General features: G+C 40.3%; 2 protein-coding genes and 1 long non-coding RNA gene across 7 annotated transcripts in view; 1 reads left to right on the top strand and 2 right to left on the bottom strand.

The window, feature by feature from the left end:
* LOC310706402 overlaps positions 1–25,055 on the bottom strand; it is a 386,819-nt gene that overhangs the window by 148,901 nt on the left and 212,863 nt on the right. The gene's annotated exons all lie outside the window — the stretch shown is intronic.
* Positions 1–25,055, top strand: part of ARHGAP6 (Rho GTPase activating protein 6) — a 181,796-nt gene that overhangs the window by 96,900 nt on the left and 59,841 nt on the right. The gene's annotated exons all lie outside the window — the stretch shown is intronic.
* AMELX (amelogenin X-linked) lies at positions 17,569–23,763 on the bottom strand. Its single transcript, XM_083500409.1, has 6 exons — positions 23,608–23,763; positions 21,854–21,924; positions 20,416–20,454; positions 19,447–19,491; positions 18,612–19,043; positions 17,569–17,739 (listed from the first exon to the last, which is right to left on the bottom strand). Exons 2-6 carry the CDS (start codon positions 21,914–21,916, stop codon positions 17,734–17,736), a joined length of 585 nt encoding a protein of 194 aa, XP_083356535.1. The 5' UTR covers positions 21,917–21,924; positions 23,608–23,763; the 3' UTR covers positions 17,569–17,733.

The raw sequence follows: 25,055 nt of genomic DNA, 5'->3' as shown, positions 1-25,055 counted from the left end.
TATACGACTTTATGCACACCACATTTTAAATACAGTCGTACCTCGTTTGTCGAATACCCTGGAACTCGTACATTTCGGCTTATGGACAATTGAAAACTGGAAGCGAGTGTTCGGGTTTTCGAATGATTTTCGGAAGCCGAACTTCCAGTGCGGCTTCCGATTGAGTGCAGGAAGCACCTGTAGCCAATTGGAAGCTGCACCTTGGTTTTCAAACATTTCCGGAAGTCGAACGGACTCCCGGAATGTATTCTGTTCAAGAACCAAGGTACAGTGGTGCCTCGCAAGACGAAATTAATTCGTTCCGCAAGTTTTTTCTTCTTGCGAGTTTTTCGTCTTGCGAAGCACGGTTTCCCATAGGAATGCATTGAAAATCAATCAATGCGTTCCTATGGAGACTGTCCAGGGACAGAGGGGAAGCGCCGCGCGCCTTCCCCTCTGTCCCCTCTTTTGAAGCAAGGGGTGGAGGGGAGAAGATCGCTTCTCTCCGTTGCCGCCCCTTGGTTCAAAAGGGGTCCGGGGAGATTGCGGGGCTGGCAACGGGGAGAAGCGATCTTCTCCCCGCCGCCCCTTGCTTCAAAAGAGGTCCGGGGTGCGGGGGCAAGCTTCGTTTTGCGAAGCAAGCCCATAGGGAAATTCGTCTTGCGAAGCAACTCGAAAACGAAAAAACCTTTCGTCTTGCGAGTTTTTCGTCTCGCGAGGCGTTCGTCTTGCGGGGCACCACTGTACAACTGTTTTCGATTTCTTATTATTCAGTATGTTTCAAGATTATGACATAGTATAAAAGAAGAACAGAGCCATACAGGACTTCCCCTACGGACCTAAGTGGGCGAACAGGTGCATATACAGAGTTGTAGTATTCCAGGTAACTTTCAATTCTGTATGTCAATGCTAAACCACGCAATCTTTTGTGGCTTGTAATTTGGTTTGCTTTGGTTTGCTGATTTTTAACCTGCTTTTCTTGTCACACTGTTTTCAGATGCTCTTGTAATAGACAACAGTCTCCAAGGTTAATTTTCGTTAACTTATTTCAGCTGCCATCAGCCTTTTAGGAAAAGCGGCACAGAGAAGCATTGGCCCATCCATTGCAAACAGATTCATCATAAATTTTCCTAGGAATTTTGAGAAGTATTTGTTTGGATTATCATTAGGAGGTATTCATCTTGGTGCTTGACTCGGGTGGTGAAGGGTACACCCTTTAAACAAGTATTTTAGAAATTTCAAAGGAATTTATAATGGAACAAGTTGCATCACTTTATTGTTAAAAGTGCTGCAGCTGTGTGTAGGACATAGCTGCTGGCGGTTTTAGTAGGCAATCAGTTGCAGGTATCATGAAACAAAATGGTTATCTTCAAAGGATTCTTGCAGACAAAAGGTTCCACAACTGTCATACACACACTGTATAACAATCCTTTGTTCACTAAATTTCTCTTAATCTAAAGTGCCTTCTCCTCCTCCACCCCCATTTCTTGCTTAATGGAACAACCATTGGAGAAACATAGTATTAATCATGAAATCCACTACTCCCATTTTTGCAGTTGTGGGTTGCTGTAACTAGGCCTATTCACAGATTCATTAAAGGTGGATAAACATTGTTGAGTAATACGGTGGCTCCTTAGATGTGTGTATTTTAACAATGAAGCAATAAAATATTTTTTTGTGTGTGTGTGTTTGCCTTGATAGATTTGATGTTATATCTAAACTTACCATGGAAAATGGAGCACTTTGATAGATCAGTTTTCCTCTTTGCTTTAAAGATTTACTGATGTTAAGCTGTGTGCTACATACTTCTGCTAGGCCAGCTGTTGGTGAGGAAAACGTCACCTATATAAAATGACCTGTCAGATAACAATGTCATTTTAAATCCTTCACTTACTGCAGTTCTGCAGCATAATGGGGTTTCTATCAACCCAGAGAACATTGCTTTATAAGGTTTATGAAGTTTTTAATCATTTTGACATTTCAAATTATGGATTGGTTTACAGTGGAGTTGGTTTACCACTCTTACCAAGCCAGCAGCTGCTTAGACACTTTTTAATTTTTTTAAAATAACCTAGGCAATCAGATTTCTGAATTGTAGGGGGTTGGACCAGATGGCCTTCAGAGTCCCTTCCAGATCTTCAGTTTATGATTCTATGTTCTTCAGGGCTCATGCAGCTAGTGTTGTGACAATCTGGTGCCAGGTGGCCAGTTAGAAGAAGTCATATGGCAAGGTCACCGAGACCAAACAGATTATGACCATCTTACATTCAGTCTTGATTATAGTGCCTGTGAAATGCTTCCGGAACACCATTTAGTGGTGTCAGTTGGATGAGGATGTTGACAAGATGCTCAAAAGGGTGCTGCTGGGCAAAATGTGGAAATCCCAGCGTTTCTTTCTGCTGTACATGGCAAGTAAAGATTAGTATGTAGTGGTGTTACAAGATGTTTTTCAGAGAAACTTGCTCTTTTACTGATCTTTCAGGGGTTTCTCAGAACATGGACAGAAACCTAGAGTGACTAACTCTCTCCCCACACATCCCACTCTTCGCCAACTGTTTAGACGCCGCACATCAGCTGTGGCTGTGGACAAGACGAAAGAGGAGAGGGCTTAACTAAACATTATGTGGCCGTCCCTCTCCTGCTCATACAAATACACAGCCAAGCACACACACATATATAAAGCACACTCAGAACACACTTCATTGCTCATACATTTTCATTCAAGTCCCTCTTTCTTCCCTTTAAATTTGAAACAACAAGGTGGTAGGGAATGGGGAGAGAATTAATGGCCCACTCTTCATCATTTTCTGAGGCAAGGGGGCTTTCTGTGCCTAAAGAACACCTCTGTTGACTTTCTCAAGTTTTGCAAGCATACTCCTCCTGAAAACTTACGTAGAGTTAGGAACAAGTGCATCTATGCTTATAATATTGTTACAAGTTTGGTTGCTAGAGTTTGTGGCTGCAAGGCACACATAATTCCTGGATTTAGTCAGTGTTATAATTTAATCAATGCTTGGTGAGTTAAACTGAAAGTCAGACTTCTAATAGCTGGACTTAGATTTCCGTGTCAGAAGATTGCCTGAGATACCATCAACAGAGAACAAAGACAGGGAGATGGGCTATCAGTGAATCAGAGACTCTTGTCAGCTGGCAGATGGGTGGAGCCCGACTTTGAGGTCTGAGATCGTTATTCAGAAGACAGTGCCAGAGTTTTTGTTAGGAGGAAGTTTGAGGATTTCGGTTGGCTGTGGCATGATGGAGGGGGAAAGGTGTCAGTCTGTTAAATGCAGCAGGCTGGAGGGGGGGGGGCTGAACACAATGCGGGCTGACAGTTTAAATCAGAGACTACTACAATGGGAGAAACAGAACCCTTTTGAAGTGTGATGCTGGGAGCCCCAATGTTATTGGCTCAAGTTGTATATATGTGTCATTAAGTAAATATGCATACTGTGTCTCATTGTCCAGAAGGAAACACAGACCCTGGATAAGAGCCTGGAACTACCTAGAATCTCATACTGCTGTGAAGATTGTGGGTGGTATTCAACAGTATCCTGTCTTTACCTTGGTTCCTGAGGTTTGCCAGTCAGATAAAGAGAGGGAGCAACCATGTCTATACAGTCCTCCTTTTTTCTTGTGTGGGCAGGAATGCTTTTTCTGTAAAATAAAAAGAAGTGGGCAGTGTTATAGGAGTACAGTGGTACCTCGGGTTAAGTACTTAATTCGTTCCAGAGGTCCATTCTTAACCTGAAACTGTTCTTAACCTGAAGCACCACTTTAGCTAATGGGGCCTCCCGCTGCTGCCGCGCCACTGAAGCACGATTTCTCTTCTCATCCTGAAGCAAAGTTCTTAACCCGAGGTACTATTTCTGGGTTAGCGGAATCTGTAACCTGAAGCGTCTGTAACCCGAGGTACCACTGTAAATAAGATTTCAGGAAATAGAAATGAATGTTTCTTCCTGTTTCCTGAGGAATTAGAGAAACACTTCTAACTATGCTGCCATGGCTATGCCCAAACATCCCTAATGCTACTAACATGTAGTTATTTTTTTCTTAATATTTTTGCTGTTGCAGATGCCCTTGCAGATAAAATCAGTGGAGATTTTTTTTTGGGGGGGGGGAGTAGAAAAATATTTTAAAAGTACTTGGGTACTGGACCTGGCATGCCAGTTAGCAGTTTTCCATCCCTGACATAAACTATAATTCTCACTCCTTCATTTTCAAGACATAATTTAATTTTCCACAATTGAGAGAGAAATCAGTTGTAGCCTTTTTTTAAAAAGCGCATTCAGACACAATATTTCTGTTTCATTTACTCATTCTAGAATCATTAGTGGTTGTGTGATCAGTTAAGGTTTTTGAGTACTTAAACGGTTCTAGTTAATTAGTGGTAACTGCAAAAGAATGGAAAATTATTATTTTAAGGTTTCATTGAGTTGTAAAACTCCAGCACTTGTGGTAGTGTGGTTTTTCTAACGTGATCCTGTATTTTTAACAACTCTGGTTTGTGGTTTTGCTGAAGCATCCACATTTTCCGCAATGTTTTCTCAAAAATGTGTACCTTTTTATAGATAAAACTAGTTCATAAGACAAGCGTGTTGGATCAGGCTAATGATCCATCCAGTCTTAGCATTACAGGGGCTGACCAGATGTCTGTGGGAAGCCTGCAAGGTAGACAAGAACACAACACAACCTACCAGCAACTTGTATTTAGAGGCTGACAGCCATTGATTGTCCTCCATGTTATTTGTCCAGTCTTTCAAAGCCATCCAGGTTGGTTGCCACCACAGCCTCCTGCGGGTTTTTGAGTTCTATATTTTAACTGTGTTCTGCATTAAGTACTTTTATCTGTTCTGAAACTTCCAACATTCAGCTTCATGGAATGTCCCTGAGTTCTAGCATTATTAGAGAGGGAGAAAAAACTGTCCTCTATCCACTTTTTCCCATGCCATGTATAATCAGTGCTTTTTTCCTGGGGGTACGCAGGGGGACACGTACCCCTAAACATTATGTGAATCTAAGTTTGGCCTCATTGAGGGGCAGTATTTCAATATGAATAGGAAAATGTGAGTACCCCTAAATATTTTTTAAAGAAAAAAACACTGAGTATAATTATATAAAACTTCTATCATGTTACTGCTACTTGCCTTTTCTGTAAACTAAAATGTCCCAAATGCTGCAGCTTTTTCCTGATGGAGAATTGCTCCATCCCCTTGACCAATTAGGTTGCCCTTTTCTGCACTATCTCCAACTCCTTGCCTTTTTACAATTCATGAATATAGCATTGCGTGTGTGCTTTGGGATTTGAGGAATAGTAATGCAAGGGAATGTGTGTGTGTGTGTGTGTGTGTGTGTGTGTGTATTTGTGCAGATGCAACTGTTTTTGTAGTGCCATTTTTTAAAAAAATAATTTGTAGAAGTATTGTAAATGGATGCATTTAGTACATATAAACGTAAAATAGTGTTTTGGCACTCGTGTGTCTTTATGTGAAGCAGAAATTAAATACTATTTAACACACACACACACACACACACACACTTTAATGAAAATGGCTATGCTTGAAAATTGAAGGTGCTATGCAATGAAATGCATTTGATATGATGTGCATTTTTATGTACTAAATAGACGTTTGTTTATTTATTTATTTATTTATTTATTTATTTTTAAAAGCTTTGTAAAGTGGTTTCAGTTATTATTCAGTTGTTGTTATTATTATTATTTCCTGTTTTAGCCTTTAAAGCATTAATAATCACCAAGATTGGCTCAAAACAACTTTTCTTCACCATCCACTCCCCAGCCTCACCCAGGCCCCAAATGAGAACATGCATTGGCAGGAAAATGCATTGTTTAGTTTGTGATAATTTCACAAGAGGACAAAGGAATAAATCCTATAATATTTTCTTCACTGGGCTTTAATTCAAGGCTTCTGTTTAATAGAAAGTTGTAGGCTGAGTGATAGCTATGGATTTGTGATTCAGCGTGTGACTCAGTGGTCTTTCATAGTGTTCCATGGTGTCCTCGTTTTCTGTATTGCACTTTTTGGTATTTGCAAAAATTACAACAGAAGTAACTAAGAAAAACATGAGAAAAATTCTGCATACTCTTGTGTTACTGATATTTTTGTCAACCAAGACAGTACAGTTTTAGAGGAAATTCATCTGTGGTTTTAAAATGCAGTACAAACTGGTTTACCATTAGAAGAGTAAGCTACATGGACTGTAACATGAGAAGATGTTGAGTCTTCTGAAGAGCTCCTGAAATTTTATCACTCAAAGATACTAGTTCATAGGCATCCCTAATATGCTCACCTGGTGATGAAGGGGCTCAATTTGTTTTGCTCGTTCCATGTGAGGCACTGCAAAAAGGTCCATAAGAAGGAACCATCTCTGGGTCAGCTTGGTATTGAGTAGTGATCAGCAAACATGCCCTTTGCTTCATGTGTTCAGATAATATTAGAACCTGCCATTTTTTTATTCTGGGAACAGCCTTGAGATCTTATGATGAAGGGTGGCATATAAAATTTAATTAATTAATGCCAGGTCCGGATTGAAACTGTGAATGGCTATTTTTGAATTTTGTATTTCATTGTTTTACATTGTTGTTACTTTGAAAAAAAATTGCATATAAAATGTGTGAGGAGGATGCTGCCATTGAGTGAGTGACTGAGAAATGCTTCAACCGAGATGTTGAGCAGGGGGAACAGGATATAGATAGGTAAGGTAGCCTATAGGACTGTCGTCAGCATTGGATTGCAGGTTGCTGTTGCTGTTGTTTTTTAGTTTTCTTCTCTGTTCGCACAACATATATCTATCAATATACATATATTTGCTATTTTTGTAAAATACTTAAGAGACTGTTTTGGTATTCAGTAGTGAATTAAATCCTCATCTGTCTGGTTGGATAGTAAAGGTATAATTTCAAGAGCTGTCTTCAGTGCTAACTTGTTAGGGTTACTTATCTTGTTCCCCTAACTCACTGGATAAGGTAACTGTTAGGTGTATTTGTAGCTGGTTGACTGACTGAACCTGAAGAACACTCACTAAAGGTGCCTGGACTTAAGTGACAAGTGGGGTGCCGCAGTGTTCTGTCCTAGAACCATTCTTGTTCAACGTCTTGGTAAACAACTTAGATGAAGGAATTGAGGGAATACTAATCAAATTTGCAGATGACACCAAACTGGAAGGGGTAGCTAATGCCGCAGAAGATAGAATCAGAATTTAGGAAGCCCTTAACAGGTTAGAGAACAGGGCCTAAACTAACAAAATAAATTTCAGAAGGAACTAATGTCAGGTTCTACATTTAGGCAAGAATAACCAGCTGCACAAATATAAGGTGGAGGACACATGGATTGGCAATAGTACATGTGAAAAGGATCTAGGGGGCTTAGTAGACCACAAGTTTAACATGCATCAACAGTGTGATGCAGGCACAAAAAAGGCTAATGCTATTCTAGGCTGCATCAACAGAAATATAGCGTCCTGATCAAGGGGAGTAATGGTTGAACTTTAGTCAGCCTTGGTCAGACCACACCTGGAGTACTGTGTCTAGTTCTGGGCACCACAATTTAAGAAGGATATTATTAATAAGCTGGAATGTCTGCAGAGGAGGGCGAGCAAGATGATCAGGGGCATGGAAACCAAGCCTAATGAGGAATGGTTGAGGGTGTTGGGTATGTTTAGCTTGAGAAAGAGGTGACCAAGAGGAGATATGATAGCCATCTTCAAATATCTAAAGGGTTGTCACATGGAAGATAATAAAATCATAGAATTGTAGAGTTGGAAGGAACTCCAAGGGTCCAGCCTCCTGCAGTGCATGGGGCTCTAACCCATGAGTCTCATGCTCTACCAGCTGAGCTGTCTATGGAGCAAGCTTGTTTTCTCCTGCTCCGGAGGGTAGGACCCAAACCAATGGCTTCAAGAAAGGAGATCCTGACTAAGCATTAGGAAGAACTTTCTGACAGTAAGAGCTGTTTGACAGTGAAACAGACTTCCTCTGGACCTTGTGGACTCTCCTTCCTTGGATGTTTTTAAGCAGAGGTTGGATGACCACATGTCATGGATGCTTGAGTCGGGTTCCTCCAATGCAGGAGGTTGGGCTAGATGACCCTCAGGATTCCCTCCAACTCTACAATTCTATGATTAAATTTACTTTGTGACATGTTGCTGAATACAGGCAGGAGAAGAAGCAATGTATAGGTAGCAGTGCAGGCATTCTCCCATCCCCACTTCATGGTGTTTGTGGTCCTTGGATGCTCCCACAAAAAGATGGGGAAAGAGCAGAAACAGAAGGTATTCCAAAATATTGCAAGATAGCATTCAGACTTAAGTTACTCCTGAACTCTTGATTGACCTACCAAAATGTTCATCAAGTTTATGATTTCAGAAAAGAGTGAATTGATTTTGGATTTTGACACTGGGAATTAATTGGGAAAAATTAGTGTCACCTAAATGAGCCAAATTGATGTGTTTTGCTTTTCCAAATGATACTGCATTTTAAGATGGTTTTATTTGCCTTTTTTAAAGACATAAAGTGTACATTTGCTAATATAACTTTCCACTGCTTTGGTTTGGGGCTGCTGCTTTGCTCGGATTTTGTTAAGTGTTGAAAATGCTGATTTCTTTAAAAGGGGCATTTCAAGTGGTATGGTACTTTTATCTCTGCAAAGGAAGTCCATTTTTTAAAAAAGGAAACTGTTAATGTCTGTACTTCTATTCCTGCCAGTTTCAGTTGAGTCATCTACAGTTGTGAAGTGCATCTCATGACCAGCTGTATATACGAATTTATAAATGGAAAGCAGAACCTGTGGAAAGCCTGCTTTGTTGATGCACAGAAAAGAGAAACTCAATCTCTTCTTTCTTAAACACACACACATTTGTCTTGGCTTATGTTTTGTGTGTTCCCCTTCCTCCATTTATATTAAAAATAAATATTGGCTAATAATACTTACCATTATTATAGCTTTGTTGTACTGTCTGCCCTAAGGTCTCATATTGTTTTAATGTAGAATGTTTACATGTTATTCATTGTAGCTGAATTACTGCAGAATTTGTCTGACAGAGTTTATTAATTTTTGTGTTTCTCATTAGAGTATGTTGCTTTGTGTTCTTTGGGAATGTATATTTTCTGTATTATTTTTACAGATTTTCCTTAACGAAAAAGAACATCTCAAAATGTGTTTGGAACCAGTTTCTGTTGTTCTTTTTTTCTCTCTCCCACCCCCGCCAATTTTATGATCTTGCCAATACAGTAAACAATTTTGAGAATGCAACAACACATTGTGCCATATTAAAAATATTCAAATAGGCAGCAATCAGCATTGTTTGCATTGCATGGGATGTGATTTTGCAGGATCTACATGTCTTGTTTTTCTTTTTTAAAGGACTCAGTAGCTGTATTTCTCTAGGACACCCAATATTTTCTCGGTTGCAGTCTATTGGAATTGCCTAGTACTGGCAGAACTGGGTTCTCTTTGTGCGTCAGGATTGCTTGTTCTAGATTAAAGTTACCAGATTTTTTTCAATGAATCCGGGGACATTTTTCAACTTTAGTAGGAATGATTGGATTTTGTCAGGGGACTGATTAGTAAATCTGGGGACTGTCCCTGGGAAACGGGGACGTCTGGTAACCTTATTCTAGATGAAGTAGTCAGCTCAGTAGCAGAGAAATTGGTTTGCATGCAAAATGTCCCAGGTTCAATCCCTAACATCTCTACATAGAGTAAAAAACCTGAACAGCTACTTCCACTTGTTCCCTTCACCAACAGTGGTGGCTATGTCTTCATACAGGGTTGCATTTGGAAGGAAATCAACCCAGAGTCACTTGAAGGGTTGTTGTAACAGTGGAACAAGACAATCCTCATATTTCTTCAGGCATGGTCGAAGGGTAGGGGTTTTTATGATCACATGCTGTTGTCAGAGCAAATGATTTACTTGCCAGAAGCAAACTGACAATTACAGCTGTTGATCCTTCATTTGTTGACTAGAGTGAAGGTAGATGGTTTTCATCTGTAGATATGTCAGAAAAACAAATAATTGATCTTGGTTTGGTTGTGACATATCATAACGCAATTTTCAAGTAAAAGTTTGTTTAATAATAATAATAATAATAATAATAATAATAATAATTTATTATTTATACCCCGCCCATCCCCAGCCACTCTGGGCGGCTTCCAAAAAAATATTAAAATATTAAAATACATCAAACAATAAAAACTTCCCTAAACAGGGCTGCCTTCAGATGTCTTCTGAAAGTCTGGTAGTTGTTATTCTCTTTGACATCTGGTGGGAGGGCGTTCCACAGGGAAGGCGCCACTACCGAGAAGGCCCTCTGCCTGGTTCCCTGTAACTTGGCTTCTCGCAGTGAGGGAACCGCCAGAAGGCCCTCGGTGCTGGACCTCAGTGTCCGGGTAGAACGATGGGGGTGGAGACGCTCCTTCAGATATACTGGACCAAGGCCGTTTAGGGCTTTAAAGGTCAGCACCAACACTTTGAATTGTGCTCGGAGACGTACCGGGAGCCAATGCAGATCTCTCAGGACCGGAGTTATGTGGTCTCTGCGGCCGCTCCCAGTCACCAGTCTAGCTGCCGCGTTCTGGATTAGTTGTAGTTTCTGGGTCACCTTCAAAGGTAGCCCCACATAGAACACATTGCAGTAGTCCAAGCGGGAGATAACCAGAGCATGCACCACTCTGGCAAGGCAGTCTGCAGGCAGATAGGGTCTCAGCTTTTACATTTTTATATGATACATTTTGGCATTTGTTTGGCATATTTGGAAAGTGGATGGTGGTGAATTTGAGGAATTAGAAAAAGCCACATCTTCTGAAACAGTTCTAGTTGAGGAGAGTAATGGTTTGCACCCCCCGCCCCCATTATTGCTTGCATTATTGTTACTATTATTATATCCTTTAAGGAGCTAGTTTCTATATCGTGACATTTGTAGTTTGATGTATTATTAATACCAATTGACTTGCATGTAGAACAGAAAATGTAACTAGACTTTACCACTGGTGTTACATCTGATTCCTAATTGTCAGAACACCAGAACCAGCCAAATACATTTTGCTGCATTAGGTGAAGCAAAGAATAGTTTCATCTCCCATTTTAAGTGCAGAAGCCAGTAGGGCTGGCAGATAAATCATACTTGAGCACTGACAGGACAGGGTCTTCTTCTACACCTGGGGGAAGGAAATATGGCAGCTGGCTTGATATACAAAACACCATCACCTTGTTGCTGCTGCCTGCTCCCAGAATCTGTTGCCTGGAGCGATAACCTCCCTCTGCACAAGGGCCAGCACTTCATTTTTTTTATTTCAGAAAGCAAACTAAGAAATTAACTTATACAATACGATTTGGGGCACATCTCTCCTCTCGTTTTTAACTAGTAAGATATTTGTTTTTTATTGATCTAACTGGGAAAATCACAGAAACAATAGGATTGACTGTTCTTCTTTCGTCATGATTGTGTATGTGTGAAGTAATTTATAAGTTCTGCTGACTGATCTTGGTACGTCTTCAGAATTGTAAGGAAGTAGTAAAAGGTACCTGGCTTCCCTACTACCCCATTATACTTCAGGAAAAGCAGAAATATACCGTATTTTTCGTTCCATAGGACGCTCCGCCCCATAGGACGCACCTAGTTTTTTGGGGGGGGAAATAAAGGAAGAAAGTTTCCCTTTATTTTCCCCCAAAAAGCACGTCGGGGAAACCGAACCAGGTCAAGGAACAGCGGGATGGTGGCGCTGCACCTCCCTGCTGTCCCCCAAGCTTGTGGGGCTGGCCGATGTCTGCCCGGCGCAAGGGGCGCTCTGCTTCAGGGCGCCCCGCCCACCGGGCGGCAGGCTGCTATCCGCAGCGTGGGGAGCCCTGCGGGGAACTCCTACAGGGCTCCCCACGCTGCAGATGTATGCCCGGCGCGAGGGGCGCTCTGCTTCAGGGTGCCCCACCCGCCGGGCGGCAGGCTGCTATCTGCAGCGTGGGGAGCCCTGCGGGGAACTCTTGCATGGCTCCCCACGCTGTGGATGTCTGTCCGGCGCGCGGGGCGCTCTGCTTCAGGGCGTCCCGCCTGCCGGGCGGCAGGCTACTATCCGCAGCGTGGGGAGCCCTGCAGGGAACTCCCACAGGGCTGCCTAGGCTGCAGATGTGTTCCCGAAGCGCCGGGCGCTCTGCTTTCAGGGTGCCCGACGCTCCGGGAAGCAGGCTGCTATCCGCAGCCTAGACATTCCTGCGGGACCTCCTGCAGGGCTGCCTAGGCTGTGGATGTGTTCCCGAAGCACCGGGTGCTCTGCTTTCAGCGCGCCCGGCGCTCCGGGAAGCAGGCTACTATCCACAGCCTAGACAGCCCTGCGGGAACTCCCGCAGGGCTGCCTAGGCTGCGGATGTCTTCCTGAAGCCTGGAGAGCGAGAGGGGTCGGTGCGCACCGACCCCTCTCGCTCTCCAAGCTTCAGCAAAAGCCTGCATTCGCACCCAGATTTCCCCTTCATTTTTGGAGGGGAAAAAGTGCATCCTATAGGGCGAAAAATACGGTATTTTGCCTAAAGAAGGATATTGTGCTGAATGAAACATTCATATGACAGAGTTATTTAGAATATTCATTCCTTTATTGCTTTCTAATGCAATGTGTTTCCTGTAGATAGTTTGAGGAAATTCATTGGACAGAGCATGTGACAAAGTATATATTTGGAGGCCCCTTTCAAATAACCATATCTATACTGAAATGAAGTGTGTCATGGTTTCCTCTGCCTGCCCCTCCACCCCGGTTAGTATATTTAAGTTTCAAACTTTGCTATGCTTTGTTTTCAGTGAAGTAGTGAAGCTCTCTGGGCATCATGCTCCATTTTGCTCTATTTTAAATAGTTGTAAAGCTTTTCGGATATAAATACAGTACATTGTTAGAAAGGTTAGATGCTGGTCAAGTGTTTTATGTCAACTGCTTCGTTTTCTTCACCTCTTCGAGTTTGCTAGGATGGCCCTTAATCAGACATTGGCCAGCTCCAGTTAATTACGACCTAGATCTTTTCCACATTCCAATGAAATCTATCTTGTGTTGCATTTCTCACTTCAAAGGACTGGACAGAAGGGCTTTAAAAAAAAGTGATTCGCTGATTTGGCCTTGTAGTCATAGGGATGGGTCTGTGCGAATTAGCTGACCTTTGTTCCATCACTGTGACTGGGGTTAGTCTTCTGCTTGAATAGTTAAAATAATGCTACAGTCATTTGCTTCATTTTCTCATATATACAATCTGGGTCTTAAATTACGTCCCGTCCCGTCCCCGATCTTTCCCCCCCGATGAAGCTTTATGTTGCTAGGTTTGTCTGTTTAAGTTCAAATGAACTGTGTCCCTAACTTGTGTCCCCATCCTTCAGGATACCTGAAGTATTACTTAATTATAATGTATTAAAAACAGATTAAAATGTGGCAATAAGTGTTAAACATGGGCTGCAGGCACAAGAAGATTGGAGACTGTAGTTAAGGGAAACCGACGCTATCTAGTTAAAGATTGTCAGGTTGGCTGGAACGTTAAGAAAAAATAAAATGCTGCAATTCCTTGGAATTCCTTCCTACTAAAATGTGGTGTTGACTAGATTAAATTCTGGGAACACTGTCATATTTTAAACTCCGGAAATAGAATCTGATTTTTTCCCCCACTGGCAAAAGGAGGATTCCTGGCTGATCATCAACTTCTGCTTCCTCGTTAATCATATTCTCCCCTTCCCGTTCTCCGATATTACGTGGCTCAGACTGTGATAAACCATCCTCATAATAAAATCTTTACAACAGTGTACATGTAGCTACTTTTAAAATAATATTTAACAAAAATAAATAATGATTAATTAACTATTTTTAAGGGACGCGGGTGGCACTGTGGTCTAAACCACAGATTCTAGGACTTGCCGATCAGAAGGTTAGCGGTTCGAATCCCCACGACGGGGTGAGCTCCCGTTGTTCGGTCCCTGCTCCTGCCAACCTAGCAGTTTGAAAGCATGTCAAAGTACAAGCAGATAAATAGGTACTGCTCTGGTGGGAAGGTAAACGGCGTTTCTGTGCGCTGCTCTGGTTCTCCAGAAGCGGCTTAGTTATGCTGGCCACATGACCCGGAAGCTGTGCGCCGGCTCCCTCGGCCAATAAAGCGAGATGAGCGCCGCAACCCCAGAGTTGGTCATGACTGGACCTAATGGTCAGGGGTCCCTTTACCTTTACTATTTTAAAGCAATATTGCACAGTAATCATAAATTCTGCAGCTACAGAGCAGAGATGTGAATTTCAAAAGTATGATATTAGATGTGAATTTATAAAAGGTTGAGTGATAAGTTGCAATATTTAAATGTTTGATAACTCTCACTTTTTCTTGACAGAAGCTTCAGAGCAGGTAAAAAACAATTCATTTTTTTGTTTGCCGGAAAAGGGGAGGTGCTATCAGGTTGTTATTGCATGGGCACAGGCAGTGAGAAGGCTTCCAGCCATTGATTCTTATGCAGGCAGCCAAAGGTTTCATTCTATCCCTATGGATTAGAGTCTCATTCAACTGCCATATCACAGAGGTGTGGACAATGAAGTCTGGTGGTTTGGCCAAGTTGTTGCAGTTTGCTCTGTATTCTCCCTTGCAAAGATACTGTGGACACTTAAGCGTTGCAATTGTATAAATACTTAGCACCTTTCTTAAACTGAAAAAAGTGTCTTTCTTTGGATCAGAAGGGGGGTCCCTGCTGTTAACAGTTACTCCTCTGCTGGGGGAAAAGTTGTGTGGCTCCCACCTATTATGGTTCTGTCCCCATCCTCCTCAGTAAACAAGCACTTTACGTTGTATCATTCCATCCATTAAAAGCTGCCACAATTTGTAATGTAAGTTCATGCCATGATAACCGTTACATTACACAGAAGTAGAGTAATTCCATGAGGATTTCTCCCTGATAAGTATGTACAGGATTGTAGCCTGAATGGATAAGTCTGAAAGGTATCGTGCAGAATTCTATATCTTTTTCCAGAATATGGAATCGGGTGGAGGGTTATTAAGTGGACTAGAACTTGGGAAACCAGGGTTAAAATCAGCCATGAAGCTCAAGTTGAGACCTTGGATCAGCAACTGTCTGTCAACCTAACCTGCCTCCTTATAGCTTTGCTGTGAGGATAACATGGAGAAAGTGAGACCCATAAATGGCACATTGAGCTCTTTGAAAGAAGGGTAGAATGGATATAAATGAAATATTGCAAATAAAGAACAATAGACTTTTTATTGTCTTCAGCTGCCTGTTTCTTATTTTGAATTGCATGAGGCCATGTTTGGAATCATGGGCTAAACCACCTGGGAGACAACCAGTATATTCAGGCCTACAAACATTGGGTTTTGCATGAAGACCTTAAGTAAATCAGATATATGATTGTCTGCTGGGATAGGCTTGCCTGGGTAGGGTGTGCATTCAGGGTGCAATATACTATCCTGTACTACATGGTGGTTCTGCACACTTGAGTTCTCATCTGAAGCATCCCATCCACCATCCTACTTTTGTACAGTAATAGCATTTTAAATTTGCCAAAGTGCTTCATAGGTGTTTTTTTTTTAACCTTGTTAAATAGATCACAGTGCAGTTTTAGCAAAACAAGAACAACTCTACTGGGATCTTAAAGACAACTTTATTAAGGTCTAAGCTTTATTGGAATACATTTCATTAGATACTTAAACTTTCATGGATTACTAACGACAATTTGCTAGCCTTTAAATAGTTACTGGACTATTGTTTTGTCTCTTGCTGTAAGCCATGGCTAATTGCCTAGCACTTTGATTTAAAGTCTGCTAAAGTAATATACCCAATATGAAAAAAATGAGCCTATGGCAGAGAGGAACAATTTTAAATTAGGTTTCTAGATCATTTGGTGGTCTGCTTGGTTTGCTTGTTTGTTTTTAAGTGTAAATACAGTGGTACCTCGGGCTACAGACACTTCAGGTTACAGGCACTTCAGGTTACAGACTCTGTTAACCAGAAATACTACCTTGGGTTAAGAACTTTGTTTCAGGTTGAGAACAGAAATTGCGTGGCGGCGGTGCGGCAGCAGCAGGAGGCCCCATTAGCTAAAGTGGTACCTCAGGTTAAGAACAGTTTCAGGTTAAGAACGGACCTCCAGAATGAATTAAGTTCTTAACCCGAGGTACCACTGTACAAGGCTCTTACCAATTGGTTTACTGAGAAGAAAAAGGTGTAGGACAGTCTTCCTCAAACTCGGCCCTCCAGATGTTTTGAGACTACAATTCCTATCATCCCTGACCACTGGTCCTACTAGCTAGGGATCATGGGAATTGTATGCCAAAAACATTTGGAGGGCCGAGTTTGAGGAAACCTGGTGTAGGCCTTCAAGGAAATAGTTCCGGCCAATTTAAGAGCATATGTATGGTTCTGATAGCTCTACTAGGCTAATGGACTACCATGGCTGCAGACCTACTAAAGTGGTATTGTGGCTGTATGCTAATTACTGTATCTTGATTGGCTGAATTGCTGAAGATGTTCCTCCTTAACCTGGTTTTTGACACCTGAGGTATATTTTTTAGGACCCACCTTATTTTTATGGTTGTGGGTTGTTTTAAATTGTTTTTCGTGTTGTTTGAACACTACCTTAGGATGAACAGCATGTCATAAAACTGTTATCGTCATGAAATTAGGTGGGGGATCCTGCTGTACTCCTGGGGGTAAGGAGTTTGCAACATTAATAGTAGAATAAAAGGTTTTCACGTGTTTTTGTCTGTCTGGTGGTGGATTAGGGGCCTCCTGGTCACAGCAATAGTTTTTGGCATTAAATTTGGCTGACTGGTGCAGACAGCAGATGACCAGAGAACATGTGCTTAGTAGAAATAGCTCCAGGTTCAAAATTCAAATGAAAAGATTTGAGTTTATGTGGGACACAAAAGAATGTGACTTTGAGATTTTGAAAACACTTTTAAAAAAATTTGCTTGACGTTTGACTTTGTAGGCCAGTGCCCTGGTTTTCCTTGATGGGTCAACCTTCACTGACTTTGCCTCATATTTTCTGAGCACTATTTGTAGTTGATCTCAAGTGAACATTGGTAAATAGACATTTTCACATAGACTTTGTTCTCTGACATTATTTTGGCATTCTCTTGTTGTGGTTCGTTTATATGTGTGTGTCGATGTGACTCCATTTTGATTTGGTAATGTTGTTTGTGTATCATGACTCTTGAGGTTTTTTTTCCTTGATTTTGTTTTCGTTTGAGGGGTCTCTTTAGTTGCACTTTTTAATTCATGTTAAAACTATGTTTTCTGTTTGGCACGCAGCATACAGCATGTCCATATTGTAACTATTTAGTTCTTGAAGTGGTAGATTGTGTTAGTGCTTCATTTCGGAGCTTGTAATTAATCTCTTGAAACCGAAGGCAAGCTTAGAAGAACTATCAGAAGAAGGCTTGAGCCTCAGTGTGACTCATCTATGGGGCTGGTTCTTTGTGTGTGCCTATTTTAAATAAAGACATGCAAATGAATGATCTGTGATATTTTTACTGTTCGATAGGAGATGCTGTTTTAATCTCCTTTTAATGGCTCGATTGACTGAAGTACTTTTTAAAGAAAAAGTCAGAATTCTATTAGTATTGATTTAAAACAAGTTTTATTATTTACTACTTTGTGTTTGTTTGCTTTCTAGCTACAGTATTCTCTAAGAATTTGGATTAATATCACTGCAGTAGAACGATGGGTTTTTGAAAGCAAGTGAAGGTGCCTAAAATACTCTTCATTATTCTGGTTTCCTGGCCCTTTTAATCCTGAAAGAGAAGGGAGAAAAGAACTAAAATTAAAACCAGTATCTGAACAGAAATATTACCATGGTTATTGAGATTGCTTTTTTCATTCAATGACATAAAACAACAAAAACTTTACCACCCAAATAAATACCATTTTAACAATAAAACAATCTTATTATATCTTTGATTTTTTTTAGTTAAGAGGCATAGGGCTTTTAGTTCCAAACTGGCATGAATGGTTGGAAAGTACTGTGCCTTTGTTTACATGTTTATACAGAGGCAAAGTCTTGGAAACGAGCTGCAATTTCATGCAATTTCAAAGATATAGGCAGAGTTGTGGCTTGAAGATGAGTCATTTTCATCTTAAATATGTATTAAGTGATATTTGCCTAGGAGTGGGAAGGACTATTTGAGTTGATATGGCAAATAGTACTACTTTAATATTTTTTGTTTTTCGTAATTTGTAATGGTTCATATGAGATTATTGCAGTGAGGGCTTCATGTCAGCTTAATTTGAAAGATGTGAAACAGCCAATATGGCTTTTCCTGGGCCATCTCATGAGGATCACTTCTTCTGGACCAGTTCCTGTGGGTGAAAGCTTGTCTAGCCTTGATGTTGCACTTGAAAACTCCTGCCACAGCGAGCTAACTAATTTAATGGGGGGCCATACGACTTCCGTTGTTCTTGACACAAATGATCAAGGTTGTATTTCTGATACACATCTCTGAATGGTATAACTCAAGTGCTTCTGTTGACACTTCTGGGAAATATAAGAACACTTCTTCTTTTTTTAAAAAAATCTGATCTTTAAAATAAATATAAATATTTTTAAAACGATAGCTTTTTGGTTGATGTATTTATGAAATGTAATGCTACTGCAATGATTTCTTACCACTTCTTCTTGCTTGGTCTTGTCAGCTGGTGGCCATGATTCAAGGGGTGTATCTGGTATCATTGGAGGCATGGGAGGCATTGGGTATATCGGCTGGTTTGGATTCCCTGGTTGCTGAGGGTGCATTGGCTGGTTTGGACTGCTTGGTGGCAGTTGGTGCATTGGGTGCTCTCCTCCGTGTGGTTGAAGCGAGTGATGAACTGGTCCCACATGACTTGGTTGATACTGTGGCATGATTGTGTTTTGCCCAGTCATCGGCACGAATGGGCTATGACCATGACCAGGTTGCGGCATTTGTGGGTTTGGGTGTGGAAACGGCTGCTGTTGTGGCTGCATTTGATGGAGGTGCATTGGATAATGAGCTTGGTGCATCACTGGCCCGGCATGGTGGTGCATCCATCCTCCCATGGGCTCATAGGCATAATGTGGATACTACAGAAACAAATATTAAAGATTTATTAGAAGATTTACATAATATTGATTACTTAAAATAAGTGAAAAGGTCAAAGTGGCAGCTGATTAAAGGTATCTATGGGCAACAAAACAGTTTTAGAAGCACTCTATTGGGACACATAATGTGAAGGCAGTTACTCAGAATTTTGAAGGGCAGTGATTGTGAACTACGCTGCAGCTTTCCACAAGACTTTTTTAGTCCTTCAGATGTTGCTGGACTTACTACTACTTTCTTACTGTTGGCCATGTCAGCTGTTGCCATATTGGCTTTCCTGTATCACTTCCAGTAAAGCCTGTTTTAAATAATCTGGACACACCTGACCTTCTGAAATCTTGGCTTGAGAAATCAGTTCATAGGTTGCATATGTTATAGATGCCATACCTGGGGTCCCATTAGTTTCTGGTACCACTTTAAAGGTGTCATCACCTTGAAGATACAAATAAAGAGAAACATTTCTAATAGCAAACAAACATTTCACAAGGATTACTTCAATTAAATTGTTGAGAAAGGATAGAATTCAATGTCGTGCTCTACCAGTTGTTTCATCTGGGCAAGCATTGCCGCTTGTCAGAACAAACAGGCGCTTTCTGTTCCTTGTTCTGGGGGTCCTCCTAGCCCCTAGAACCAATTCTGGTGATGTGGGGGCAGTAACATGCAAAGGGAGAGAGTCCCATTGCACAAGCAGAAGTCCTTGTACAGGGCTTCCACTGACATGGCTGCTTAGGTGAATCCTTCACTTAGTGTTCCAAGTTAACAGGCCATGATAATGTTTTGTTCATTCGGAAGATCTCGTGCAGGCACCCCCCAACCCCACTTTTCCTATGTCTTTCTTAAATAAATAAACTTCTGTGCTATGAAATCACACCACACATTAAATATCCAATGAATTATGTAAAATCAGTATCCCCAGATGTATTCTCCTTTGATCCCTAAAGTTAGGTTCCGTTTTGATTTGATTGCATATTTCCATTTCAAGTAAGACTGGGCTTTACTTGCTTTGGGGGTTTCCCTGTTGAAGGCAAGTAAAAATTAGATTGTATGTTGTTAAGTATTTGGTTTTATTGATCGTTTCTGTAGGAGCAATACAGTTGCATTACAAATTCCGTTTCCATCTATATCAATATAGGTTTAGTCACCTTAATTTAGCAGAGTGAAAGCAGCATATTTTGTATTTAATCGCATCACCTGACAAAATTGACTACTAAACAAATTCACTTTCCCCCTTGCTGATTAATAGTGAATATATTTTGTGCATTCTGTCATATCTAGTGATACAAGTCCTGAAGTGATCTACTTTGTTTTTAATTTACACACAAAGAACATGAATGAAAAACATTTAAAAGGTTGTACCTCGTAACTGAAATTGATATAGCCAGGATGTTGTGGCAACTGTGGAAAAGTTTAAAAAAATAAATCACACATTTGCATTTGGAGATAACTTCAGTTCATTAATTCTTCCCAGTAAATGTTTTAGCTACGACTTTAGATGAAGGGTTAGGTTGAGATACTTGCATAGTTCATAGTTTGACATAGGCCAGTTGACATACTACTTTTTTTCAAGTGTACATCTAAGAAGATTTAAATGTACACTTGAAAATGTAAATTTATGTAGAAGCAGAAATACATGTTTTTTTCAGTAGCATATAAATGACATAAACACTTATTAGGAGGCCAGAATTGCCTGTAATCCCCTTTTCGGTTTGTTTCCACACTGGCAAACTTGCAATGTTACTTCACAATAAGTGAATAGGTCTTTAACAACAGCTATTTCCTGAAGGCATGTTTTAACACACTATCTAGATAACTTCAATCATCTAGTATAAAATGCTACATGTTTTCCTTTACCAAGCAAGATTCTCATGCAGTAGAAGTGCAGTAGAAGTGCAAAAATCTTCCCCTGTTGCTAACTGTTAAGTCTTGGGTATATATCTTTCCTGACATATATGTGCAGACTTTACACATTTGCTAAAATCTTCTCCATGCATATGCTGCTGCCTCCTGTTGTGTCCATAAAGCACTTTTGAATATAGGAAGAGAAAATGAATACAGTATTTGCTAGGGCTGGTATACCTATGTTCCTTTCCCCACCACCCATCATTTATGACTGCATTTCAGACCTTTTCATAACATTTTTTTAAAGGTTGCAGCTGTACCGAGTAACTGCAGTACTTGGTATACTACATTATTCTTGTTATAATAATATTATCTGTATTGCTTTTAAATATTTTTACTTTGGTGTACACTGCCTTGGTGTTTTGTAACAGGGTAGTATACATATCATTTTAACAACAACAACTACTATTACTACTACTACTATTGTAAAAAAAAAAAACCATTGGTTTTAATTTGAGAAAACTCATCAATGGGTTATGGTAATACAGGCTTCCTCAACCTTTTCCTCAAACCTCCTCCAGATGTTTTGAGACTACAATTCCCATCATCCCTGACCACTGGTCCTGCTAGCTAGGGATCATTGGAGTTGTAGGCCAAAAACATCTGGAGGGCCAAAGTCGAGGAAGCCTGTGGTAATATATGTTAAGCCTTAGTTTTCTTCATAGGTATGTGGTAAATCAGGGTTTCCCAAACTTGGGTCTCCAGCTGGTTTTGTACTACAACTCCCATCAACCCTAACAAGCAGGACTAGTGGTCAGGGATGATGGGAATTATAGTCCTAAAACAGCTGGAGGCCCAAGTTTGGGAAACACTGCTGTAAATCTTCAGCTGTCTTTTAACTCTGATTTCAATTAGTAGAGAATTAAGTTACTTGAAATGAGCAATTAGCACTTACTGGAATAGCAAATGTAGTGCTTAAGAGGCACATAACAATAGTCCAGCCCTCCATTTTCCTCATGGCAGGTCCTGCAATATACAACATACAAGAGAAAGTTTCCGCACACTCACCGTTTATAGGTCAAGCCGAAGTATACAACCATATATAATTAATGTTGCTATGTCTCATCTGTTCTTTGTTAAAACAACTTTTAAAATGTAAGGTGAGCTGTACTGTCTCTGTTGGATGTTAATGGCTTTGGGAGGAATGCAGTCAAAGTCTATTTTACACCAGAGAGGAAAACGTACACACATCAGTTCTCTCCACTGAAACTAATACAACTGAATGTTCTTAAATTGGCAACAATGTCTTCATGGATTTTAACCTCCTGTGAAAAGCATAAATTTACCTGTTGTCTTCCACATCCTAAAATTTGCAGCATGTTATTAATCTGCAGTTTTGGCCATCTTGACCTTGGATTAACATTATAGAGATTATTTGCATGTCAAGGAAGCATGCACAGACTGCTCAGAAGTTTCCGATTCTTTCTTCTTCCTGCTAATCCTTTGTTGCACCAGGAAAGAAGCAAACCATGCTGGCTATATACTAACCAGCATTTATGGTTTGTTTCCTCCAAATAATTTACAGCAAGGAAGCCAGGATTTGTTTGCACTTAATGCAAAGCTAGCCTCTTGTTCTTTTCCTTCTCAGTATGGCGAAGGATTAGAAGGGAGTAGAACATATCAGAGATTTTTGGTAGTTCACTTTAAACTATAGTGCGTATTAAACTATGGGTTTAATGAGACATGCAAACTGGTCCACAATTTGATATTTGATAATTTAGTGCATAGCCTTAGGGGTACATTGATAGAGCTATTTTTTTCAATTATACAATACAGTGGATAATAATATAGAAGTACGGATGTTTTAATTATTTGATTATATAAATTTACAGTTTTAGTAGATTAAAATTTATAGTTCGTTTAATCAATGAAGATGGAAAAAGCAAATATGTCCTCCTCTGTCCCACATTTGATGAAAAAATAACCTAAAAATGACATTTTTTGCATTATAGGCACATAAAGCTGACATGGCTCCATTTAAATAAAAAAGCAGTGCATCTATCAAACGTGTTTTCTATAATACCAATAAGCCTTAAAATTGAAAAAATATTTCATATTCCCCAGTGGAAAGTAAGTGAAAGATAGCTTTTCATACAGTAGAAGTGTTAGCTGACCAGATTGTCAAATTGCTTTCTTACATAAGAGTTTCCACCAATTCAGATCTCTCAAAAAGGCATCTTCTGTACATTATTTAATTCATCAGTTAATTCACAGCTTAATAGCCTGATAGCTAATTACAGAAAAACAGTTAACAGATCTGATTGTTAATGAAAAGAATAAAAAAATCTGAGAGCAAGGCTGCAGCAGAGTAACTTTTAATTAAAATCTAAAGATGAATGCTGGCATTACAGGAAATAAGATAATGCGCAGAAGATCTTGAATGTTCACCATTAAAGTCTTTATTTCAAACTTTTTAAAGATAAGGACACTAAGGGAAAATTTAGAACTTGCATACTCTGCCCACTTAGATCTCCACCCCGTTCTTTTTTTGGGGGGAAGGGGAGAACAATGCAGAAACTGCCCCCCAAAAAAGCTTTCACATAAGCAATATGCATATTATTATGAATGAAGCTTCTATTCTGTGACTTAAAAATCTCAGTGGATAAAGAGAAACGATAAATAAGCTGTTGACATAATGAATAAGTTTACCTCTTGGAAGTACTCCTTGAATCTTGCTGTGTGTGTTGCTCCAGTAATCTTGGTAGCTTAAGGACTTGACTTAACTTCAGCTCATATTTAAACAGTTTTCACACCTCTGACAGCCAATGAACATTTAGCTTTTTTTTAAAAAAAACACCCAATAAAAAAAAACCTGCTGCATCATGTGTTTTCAGACATCAAATCACGCCCGGAACTGAGCATTATGATTAGAGTGTGCAGTCTTTTATTATGTTTGCATGGCTTGGTAAAACATATTCTTTTGCAACTTCTAATTCTTTATGGTTCTTGTGTTGGGTTCAGTTTCTAATCTGCAGTTCTGCTTGACTTCAGTTATAATTTGATCTTTTTGTACAAATTCCCATACAGTTCATTTTAAAATAGATAGAGTTCTGTTATGGTGTATGCAAGGCAGAGGAACCTACATATCCAATCCCTGATATTGCTTGTGCCAGCCAGGACAGAAACCAGGTGAGGTGGCTTTTCCCAGTGTTGTCATGTCATGTCCCACCCCGCTTCCAAATAGTTTCTATGGGGGGGAATTAACTATACCAGCTTCAGGGCTGGCATAGCCTTCCTCACATATTATTATTATTATTATTATTAGTATTATTATCTCCATTTATTACCCCATCCTTCAGCATCAGGTCCTAGGATAGGTTAACACAGTTTAAAAATCAGTATTAAAAACAGTTTAAATTACAGGCTTCCTCAACCTCGGCCCTCCAGATGTTTTGAGACTACAATTCCCATCATCCCTGACCACTGGTCCTGCTAGCTAGGGATCATGGGAGTTGTAGGCCAAAAAAACATCTGGAGGGCCACGGAAATAGGAATTTAGAAGCATTCTGGGGATGTATTGGAAGAAGGTCTCCCTCAGTCATACCCCACTGTCCTCCTTTTTCTCTCTTGCACTGTTGGAACACCAACATATAGAAAAGCATTTGAACAGTGTTTTGCTTTTTAACCTCCCTGTTTGTTTAGCCCTCTTTTTCTTCTCTAGACTCCATAGCATGTAGTCTTCTTTCTCCATGCCATCCATTACTCACCTATTTTATCTTTCCCATATCCCTGTGGCTCCCTCTTTTATCTCTCCAACTCATAGTGCACCGTGGCTATTTTCTCTCTGCACTTCTGCAGGGCTCTCCGAACCCCAATCTTCCCATTTCCCATTGTCTTCTTTCAATTTCCTTCATTCTGGACACTTTTTGTTCTCTCCCCATATTTCTGCTTCTCTTGGTTCAATTTCGTAGCAACATGTCATGGGGCTTATGCTTTCCCAACAATTCATGGACTTTGAAAGCCTGTGGTGCAGGAGAACCATGCAGTTTGGGGTTTTTGAAGATTCTGAGGTGGGAAAAAGAAACCAAGTCCTTCACGTATATCAGAATCTAGTGGGAATTGGTAAAGATAAAGGCACTTTCCTAATTTTGATAGAG

Source organism: Podarcis liolepis, assembly GCF_965112155.1.
Source record: "Podarcis liolepis genome assembly, chromosome: 4".
Classification (NCBI taxonomy): domain Eukaryota; kingdom Metazoa; phylum Chordata; class Lepidosauria; order Squamata; family Lacertidae; genus Podarcis; species Podarcis liolepis.
The sequence above is the reverse complement of the archived record's forward strand: the minus strand, read 5'-3'. Positions and strand labels throughout refer to the sequence as shown.

What these genes read in the sequence shown, in the direction of transcription:
- AMELX (XM_083500409.1), bottom strand. Translation starts at nt 21,916, where the DNA reads ATGAGGAAAATGGAGGGCTGGACTATTGTTATGTGCCTCTTAAGCACT. An exon ending in GCACTACATTTGCTATTCCA is followed by an intron (nt 20,455 to 21,853) that starts GTAAGTGCTAAT and finishes ACTTTTCCACAG; the next exon opens with TTGCCACAACATCCTGGCTA. An exon ending in ATATCAATTTCAGTTACGAG is followed by an intron (nt 19,492 to 20,415) that starts GTACAACCTTTT and finishes TGTATCTTCAAG; the next exon opens with GTGATGACACCTTTAAAGTG.